Below are 9,260 nucleotides of genomic sequence, written 5' to 3' on the forward strand. Positions count from 1 at the left end.
TCTTCAATGGACTCTCCTTAACTCTGGCAGGCGGACCCTCATCAGGTGACCCGTCTTTGGCTGATGTCTCCTCAGCTGGACTGCTTGGACATTGGCTAACAGCTAGTTCCTGTTCAGCTGAGCCAGCAGCGTCTGTTTTTACATCAGCTTCCTGTCCCTCAGATGAGTTAGGCGTGTTTTTAATGCCGTCACAGGAGCGAATAACAGCTGAGCCTGCATCAGCAGGAGGAGGTGTGGCTGAAGGCTCTTCACCTCTGGGCTCTACCTGAGCCTCACCATCAGCTGGACTGGCTTGCCCTCGGCTAACAGCTAGTTCCTCTACAGCTGAGCCAGCAGCGTCTGTTTCTGCAGCAGCTTCCAGTCCCTCAGATGAGTGAGGCGTGTTTTTAATGCCGTCACAGGAACGAAAAACGGCTGAGCCTGCATCATTAGGAGGAGGAGGTGTGGCTGAAGGCTCTTCAACTCTGGGCTCTTCCTCAGCCTCATTGTCTGGAGATAGGTCTTCGTCCAAGTCATCCATCGGTAAGACCGCCATTTTCTCCAAACAATCCTCCACACTGAATAAAACATGACAATGAATCAATGGATCACTTAGTCAGTAAACAAACCTCCTTTAATCCAATCGTATCTATTCAACCCTACTGAGACCAAAACACAGTCACTTACTACAAGCTGGTCTCTATATCGCCCATCAGATGAGCCATTGTGGCAAAGGGGTGCTCGAGAGCCTTCCCCGGAGTGATCCTCTTCTCTGGGTCGGTGTTTAGAAGGCTCTTCAGGAGGCTGACGAAAGCTCTTTGATCCACTAGCTCAATGGATTCCTGTGTCTCTGGGTCATGCTGGATTTAAAACAAAGTAGGTGAGAGTTCAGTTGAACTGCTTCCTGTCTCTCAGCGACAGATCAAATTGGTATGAATTCATTCTTTAGTCATGAAATGGACCACTTACAGTCATCAGGTCATCCAGACTTCTAAGAGCGCTCTTCCATGTTTCGGGCTCAATTCCAGTGCCAAGCTGGTATTCCCTTGGGGTCTACAGGAACAAAACAGGCAAGTCAGATACTTCTTCCTTACTGTCTAATTGGGCCATAAAAAACTGTGAACAACTGAACAAGGTTAAAATACCTTCATCCACCATCTTGGGTTGTCCCAGTGCTGGTTCGCCTTAAAAAACTTGTGGGTGTAGTCCCCAGCACTGAGGAGGTGGTCAGCTGGCTGGCCCAGAACGTCTACAATGCCTTTCATCTGGAGAGAGAATATAAAGAATCACATCAGCCGACATCCTACATCAAAACCCCTTTGCTGGGTTTGGATATGTGTCTGGGGCAGAATATAACAGTCTTTGCATTTAAATCTAGACACATTTGGTTACTTACCGACTGGTACTCGCAGTTAATCGCAAACGGGTGTTCGGCGAGGTACAAGAACCCAAGCAGGCAGCCAAGACTCCACATGTCTATGGCCTCGGACACGGGAAGGCCCAGGATGACTTCAGGTGCCCTGTGTAGAATCACGAGAATCACAAGAGCTATTAAGTACTTTGTCAAATTCAGCATGCGTACTGAAGATTGAAACAACCTCTGCTGGATCATTTACAGCATACACACAACTGCAAACATGTTAAAAGATGAGCTTTGCAGATTGAACCTACCTGTAACCCAGAGGCTGAATTGACATCCCACGTGCCTCTTCTCGGGTAGCGGGAAAGGCCAAAATCAATTAGTTTGACTCTGAAGGGCTCAGTGTCGTGGTTCGCCAGCATTATGTTGTCTGGCTTCAGGTCTGAGTGTACGACGCCTATACCCTTCAGGGCCAAAGGCCGCCAGCAACTGCAGAGACAAAGGACACAATGTAGATGGTTAAAGATACCGTTGACCAGGCTGCGGGCTTAAACAGATCAAGAAGTAAGAGTTATGCTACTTCAGTATGTAACTTCTTTCTCAACAGTCTGAGTATATTGTCATCTCATGTCGATGATTGATCAAAGCCACATAGTCTTTACCTGGTGCGTTATTGGCCGATCTCACAGAGAGACAGTGGCTTCCAGTCTCGTTCTTCGAGCAGCTGATAAAGACATCTGTCAAGCATTTCGAAACCAGACAGGTATGTCCTTTGTGGTAAAACTTTTCAAGAACCGAACCACATTCTTCTTGACTGGGTCAAGAACGCTCAGTATTTCGAGCATTTTGATCTGTGGAGAAAATAGTAAAATTTACATAGGTAAATTGCAAGTGACATAGCATGGTATCAGCAGTTCATTTAATAAACAAAATGTAGTCAAGAAAATGTGAAAAAACCTAATCAACAAAAGACTTAAATAAACTACCTCTCTTTCAGCGGTCTCCTCAGTATGCAGGATTTTGAGGGCCACGCCCTGCGATGTGATTAAATTCACACCCTTGGCAACTTTGGCAAAGCACCCTTCTCCACCAAAGTCCGTAATGAGGTAGCTACTTGTGATGCTGCAGAGTATGTCGTTCTTTAGCACCTCAGAGCTCTCATATTTCTTCTCTTCAACTGTGACGCAAACAGAGAAGTAGTACATTGGGAGAGAAGGAGAACATGAAGATCAACACATGGAGTCAGCGGGGCTCATTCAGTCAACACCACACAAATGTAGCTGAAGCATTCATTATGCTCATGTGAATAAACATTTCATTATCATTCCATGACCACATGAAGAAGAATATTATGTCAGGTACTGCAAATGGCATAATGTCCATTTCAATGATTGGTATTCCCAAAGAAGGAGAAGAGCAAAATACGCTGAATGAGGAAAAATCTGATCAACACTGGTCTTCAGCATTCAGATCATTTTATTAAGTAGAAGAAGCAATACCACAATGTAAAAATACCCAATTACAAGTACAATTCTTGCCTTGAAAATGTTACGTAGTAGGTATGTGTTATCAGAACAATGTACTTGAAGTATCAAAAGTTAAAGCACTTGTTCAAACTCGTAACCTGCTAAGTAAGTCATATTTCCAACTGTCAAATAAGAAGTGCAAGCCTCCTAAGTACTGTGCTTGAGTAAATATACTTAGTTACTCCTTATCTTTGTGTTCGTGTGTGTGTGTGTGTGTGTGTGTGTGTGTGTGTGTGTGTGTGTGTGTTTGTGTGCTGAGTTTCCCTTACCAGTTGTACCTGTTGACCAACAGCTGGCTACATGAGTACGTGAAGACATTTTGCCGCAACAAATCTTTCTCACTTGTTCGATGTAACTTCTTCAACTAACTCTGGTCTGTAAGTGTTTTCAGCTGAAGGAGAACTGACCAGTTCTAAACATCAAAATTATGATTCATAAGAATTATGATGTCGTGACATTCTATGCTAAGATTCTATTAAACTCTTTTATCAGAGAAATGAGGGACAATCACTTGATTCAAAGACGAAATGTTAATCTGTGATTTATGCAGTTGATCATTTGCTATCTAGTAATTATTTTAAGTATAGGTTTTTGCCATGGTTACCTGTGACCTGTGTTTACTTGTTTAGAGCAGACTGTAATAGTTCACAAATACACAAACACAAGCACACATACTTCTTTCCCAAGTATGTGAGACATGTAACAGTAACCCCAACCTAAGCCTGTTGTGAGGACACTCATTGACATAATACCCTCCCTAGCCCCTTAACCTAGGCTTAACCATCACAACTAAATGCCTAACCCTAACCTAAACCTAAACCTAAACCTGATTCTAACCCCAACCCCAAAACCAAGTCAACTAGTCGGTATTTGAATAATAAAATTTCTGGCCTTTTATGTACGTTTTTTTGCTATATTGCCTTTTTTCTTTGGACATAAACTTGCCTTATTTTGAAATGTTCTACACTGATGTATGTTTACCTCAAATACAAATGATAGATACAGTAAATAGAAGTACGTTTTACGATTGTCCCTCTGAAGGATAATGAAAAGGCAGGGTAAAAGTGCAGGTACTGAGAGAGAGATATTAAAGTGAGATTTGAGGACCCCCACCCATTACAATCCCACGCTACGCTGCCGGAATCTTTTATCACCCCTTTGGAACCCCATGCAAAATTTCGTAGATGTGCCATTGCTCATTCAACATTCATCAAGCTGTAGCTTGTTTAATGAAGTGAGTATGGACCAACCAGCCAGAGCATTAGGTCATTCCAGTGCAATCACTCTGCACCGATGACCCCTGCTGGTGACAAAACATAATGAAATGCTTTAGTAGGGAACACGCAGGTGATACTGTACATACATCATCACTGCTGCACAACATGGCCTCCTCTTATCAGGCCAGGAGCCTCTACTATAGATAGAGGGAGCTAGTCGCACAGCGGTAGGTATGAAACAAAGTACCGTTGCCATCGGGGAAAATGTTCTACTTTAATGAGTAGAATATTTGTCAACAATTACAAATAATTCATGATAATAAAACATAAAAAAGTGCCTATAATAGTCTCTCCTTCACGGATTAAGTTTGCATATGTGAAGAAAAGCACGAATGGGTAAAAATCACCAGGAAGTTGTGACCCACTGATATTCAAAAGAAATAAATTTCAGCCTGACTAAGATATAGAAATACTGAGAAGCTGGAGTCAAGTCATAGAGAGAAGGAAGGATAAGAAACAGAGGTGGACCTACAGTATAAAATTTGGTTTTTAAAATGTGGGATGAGTAAATGACAGAAGGCTACAGTTTATGGAAAGCTGTTTGACAGATATGCATCCGTTATAGAGAAGCAGCATCAGTGTGTGTCGCAGTGTGGAGGCGTAGTAGATGTTGAGTTTCCAATCATTTAAAAAATTCCCTGATAAAGTTTTGACTGAATAAAAGCTAAACATAACCGGAAGAGTGTGAGACAAGCAGAGATTTTGTATAAGGAAGGAGATAGTGGGAATATGTAACAGCTACATTGTTTCTAGATTTACTGATGGGATGAGGTGATACATGTGTGGGAGGCAGAAAGACAAATGGAAGGAGAAAAGCAGAAGACAAACAGATGTCAACAGTATTCATGGTGCACGTGGACGATGCCACAAGCTAAAAAGTAAATTACATGCATCTTTAAACACGCTCATCCATATATACGGTAAGTTTTGGTTAGATGTGACACAGTACCCGATGCTCGAGGAGTCTCTGCTTCTCAGCCTGGGCCTCTCGGAGTAAACGCTCCATCTCGATCTTGGCCATATCGGACGTACCAGCACTGATGGAAAACAGTAACCATTTCTCGAGTGATGTGAATGCACGGACGCTTCTGGACTGTTATTTTTATGCTGGACCAGGCCTCTTTACGAAGTCGAACTTGTCCTCCGTTGAATCTGACAAAAATCCATAACAAAAATAATCAGATTAGATTGTACATATGCATACAAAGTCAGAAACACTTGTAGTAGCCTACAAGTGTTTCTTCTAGGGCATTTAGTACCCCTACACTTGTTACAAGTGTAGTAGGGGGTCTTGTTTAGTTCCTGATACTGTGTGTTTAGTTGTTTAAGTTGTGTAGCTATGCTTGTAGTGGCAATGCGTATGTGTATGAATATGTATACATATATTGTAAACAGGGCAAATATTGTACCTCATCTTCTTTTGGAGATACAGATGGCTCCATCGCATTCTCACTGCCAGACTCTGCAACTATATAGAGCATAATGTAAAGATACTCCACAGCTACACCCTGCCTAAATCCACCCACTTGTATCAGGGCCTATACTTACTTGAGCAGCTCTCAAGTGATCACAATGATTAATGACAAATATGCTCGGAAAAGGAACAGTCAGACACAAGGATTTAACTTAATTGTTGCCTGCTGTGTTCCTGTCATTTGCACTACTGAACAACGCAATATAAGGGGCGTAACATCCAATCAGAAGTGTGTTTGGAGGTCACAGCTTACAAGAAAGCGGCAGCTACACCAACATCCCTAGTCCAAATTAGAAATATTGCATCAGATAATGTATTGTTCATAATGACCAAGGCCATATTTGACAATCACTACAAACATCTCTCAAAAAAGATGTGTGCTCTCCTCTGTCTCTGTACTGCAGCCATCTCAACCCCCAACAGGCTACTCTTAGCCTATCAAGACCCTGGGGGTGATATTTTTGTTGCACTTATAAGGTCTTCTTTGGACTCGGGGATACAGGATCTTTGACAGTTAGAGAGAGCACAAGCATATGACAAATATGAGAGATGATGGAAAACACGCCAACAAAGATTATGCATCGCAAACATTGTTTTAAGATCACCGCTGAAACACTCCAACAAGACTCACAGGCTTTCCCAAACTCCTATCCAGAATGTGCGGAAATTTGAATTTGCTATATCTGTAGCTGCTGTTCATTGAATTTTAATGTTTTGTCTTTATTCCCTGTCTCAAATGTCGGTTTCTGAACGGCTGACAATTGCGACATCACAAAACGGTAAATGGACTGCACTTATTTGGTATATCTCTCTTTCTACCTCAACAAACAGGGGGCTTTACAACTGGCCTCTCATTCACCCATTCACACATGGACGGTGACAGAACGGTCATGCGAGGCGCCGGCCTGCGCCTTGGAAGCAAGTTAGGGTTTCGGTGTCTTGTGCGACGACACTCTGACATATAGACAGGAGGAGCTGGGACTCGAACCACCGACGCAGAGATTAGTGGGTGACCTGCTTTACTTCCTAAGCAACAGCTTCCCGAGACGGCGACGTTTCCTAATATGGAACATTATTCATTCACCCCGGAAGTAGCACCAGCATTATTTCCTGTTAACGGGGATGCCGTGTAGTTTCAGCCAACTGCTCCAAGACCAGATGAGCGTTAGTGTGTACTCTTGGGCTATGACAAAAAAGGGGCAGTATCATACTGACAATTGAGGCAATAGCACCTTTGAGCACGTTCATCATCTTGTGTCGATGTAAAAGTGGATGCCAAGTGGAGTTGCTGAACACCCTCACATGAATCAAGTCCCTATAGTAAAGAAAGGGCTCGTACTGCTTAGCTGAGCAAGTATACATACATTGTGCTGTATAGAAAAATAGTCATGTCTACCAAAGCATATTATGCAAAACAGATCACTGATAATTAGCTGTAAAACCTTTAGAGAGCAAGGACTATGGATTAGTGCCACTGTGGTGACAGTAAGAGGCTACATTTTATCGGCTTAAAGGAATTAACCGTGAAAAATGGCATTTTTCTTTCAACGGCATTCTCAGAGTTCAGGGAGAATGAGGGGGAAAAATCTGTCCTCACCACTGCACTTTGCTGTTGATGTGGAGTTCAGTGTCTTCGGCAGATGTTGCTACAACTCTATGTTTAGAGCTCGTAGAGTTTTATTTTCAGCCCCAACTGCGGCTCCGACCTAAAACAGAAGGAAATATGTCATGACTAACTGACATTATAAGAAACAATAAAAACTATGTGTGTGTGAAATATATTAGGTGAAGTTAGCTACTGTAGCTACTTATAGTGGACACAGGTAGCAGTGCACCTACACACACTTTGTCAATATTCAGAAATCACTGAAAGACCTCATCTGGATGGTATGTGGTACTTATGTCACCTAAACAAGTAGCACCCTCTAACTTTGCAATTTTGGCATTCAATGTACAAAATATCATGTCACACGACGAACTGAAGAGTGTAAAACGACCCCACCACCATCATCGTCGTCGCCGTCGTCATCTTCAGAGAACATATCTGAATTTTTTGCTTGGTGTTGGGCTGAGTGGAGACTATTTAGAAAATGTGATTTACACTGAATAAGTATTATCAACTCGTAATCGTTACCTTCGGCGCATTAGCGGTGCACGTGACATGATGTTAGCCTTTGATTGGATGTTTCCTACCGCAATGATGCTTTGGAGTCGTAGTTTTCCGTACCCTCCCTAAGCTTTTATGAACTGCACTTATTCTTTTATATTAATTATTATTGCGATTTAACATTGGAAATGTCAAGGTATACAATTCTGCCTCACAGATTTTGTCTGTTGACCTTGATGGCATTGTACAAAAAGGTGATTATGTGATTTGGTCCGCCTCATTTACAGGGCCAAGAAAAAGAGAGGAAACCCTTTTGAATCCCCTACATTTACACATAACTCATCCATGAAATGTGGTGTGATCTTCATCAAAGTCACTGTAATAGACAAATACACTCTAGGTCAACGAATTGCACTCAAATCATTGTTTCATGAATTGGCATATTTAATAAATAACCTCAATATTAAAAATCCAAAAAACAAAATTGTAAGTGAACCCCCTCACAAATGACCTCTAAAAATGCTACTAGATGTCACATTTTCCCATTAATGAGTGGAATTGGTAGTTAGTGGTTAGTTGTGACTTGTTCTGTATAAAACACATGAAAAATATTTGTTACTGAAACGCATTGCTTCACAAGCTGATGTGAACCATCCCTTGTTCACATGCACTTTCCGAGTACTACAGATGAAGCAAGATGGCAGCAAATGTTTAAAAGTGTGGAAGAGGATGCTTGGGTTACAGTTAAGGTTTCAGGGTAGCCGTCAGTCATCTGATGCTTAATAGAAGTTGGGAGAAGTAACGAGAAAATGCTCCTAAGCACAGTGAAAAATGGACTACAAAATGGCTTAGGCATAAGAAAACTAATGTTTCAGAATGGTTGAGGTCAATCCTGGCTTCAGTTCAGTTGAGATTCTGTGACATGAACTGAAGAGAGCCATTCACGAAAGACATTCCTGAAACAATAATATAATTAAACTGATTTGTACGGGGAAATGGTCTAAAATTCCTCCCGCCCAATGTCTAGATACCATCAACACGTGCAGGAGGCATTTGGTTGATGTCTCTGCTATGAAATAAGGCTTAACTAGTTACTAAAACCAAGGGTTCACTTTCTTTTTCCACCCTGACTGTGAATGTTCAAGCAAAACATCCAATAAACACACCAAAACATGCATTTTTTTCATGTTACTATTTCAGGCTGATGTAGCTTGTCCATTATTATAACTTTATGGAATGTCAGACGTCATTTTATTTTATTTTATACATTTTTATGACTAAATTACTCAAAATACAGGGATATCCAAGGGGTTCATGTACCGATGGGTTTAGGCTAAATAAGAGAAACACCTCCTGTGTAACACAATACAGTGCAGATGGAAATTGTTTTGTAACCGTTGCCCTTCACTGATGACTACAGAGAAGAACACGGTACCCCTGGATCAGGTTCACACACTGCAGATGTTGAGGGGAGAGGCGATGATCAGGTGGGCTCCTCTACCAACCACACCTGAAGGGTCTCTTATAAAATAGGGTC

The 9,260-nt window shown here is 41.8% G+C and overlaps 1 protein-coding gene and 2 long non-coding RNA genes across 3 annotated transcripts; all 3 read right to left on the reverse strand.

The window, feature by feature from the left end:
* Nucleotides 1–22: 22 nt before the first annotated feature.
* On the reverse strand, nt 23–1,695 carry LOC120787666 (homeodomain-interacting protein kinase 1-like; the record flags this gene model as incomplete). The annotated part of the gene is made up of 6 exons (XM_040123318.1): nt 1,651–1,695; nt 1,376–1,499; nt 1,125–1,244; nt 949–1,032; nt 667–839; nt 23–557 (listed from the first exon to the last, which is right to left on the reverse strand). Coding segments are annotated over exons 1-6 (1,062 nt in total), but the record flags the coding sequence as incomplete, so codon positions are not given.
* A 437-nt stretch (nt 1,696–2,132) lies between these two features.
* LOC120787665 lies at nt 2,133–5,240 on the reverse strand. The gene is made up of 3 exons (XR_005707022.1): nt 5,092–5,240; nt 2,326–2,516; nt 2,133–2,190 (listed from the first exon to the last, which is right to left on the reverse strand). It is a non-coding gene; the product is annotated as an uncharacterized LOC120787665 (long non-coding RNA).
* A 286-nt stretch (nt 5,241–5,526) lies between these two features.
* Nucleotides 5,527–7,824, reverse strand: LOC120787664. The gene is made up of 3 exons (XR_005707021.1): nt 7,751–7,824; nt 7,214–7,322; nt 5,527–5,610 (listed from the first exon to the last, which is right to left on the reverse strand). It is a non-coding gene; the product is annotated as an uncharacterized LOC120787664 (long non-coding RNA).
* Between the last annotated feature and the right edge of the window lie 1,436 nt (nt 7,825–9,260).

The sequence above is a fragment of the Xiphias gladius genome, unplaced genomic scaffold (genome assembly GCF_016859285.1).
Source record: "Xiphias gladius isolate SHS-SW01 ecotype Sanya breed wild unplaced genomic scaffold, ASM1685928v1 HiC_scaffold_427, whole genome shotgun sequence".
Classification (NCBI taxonomy): domain Eukaryota; kingdom Metazoa; phylum Chordata; class Actinopteri; order Istiophoriformes; family Xiphiidae; genus Xiphias; species Xiphias gladius.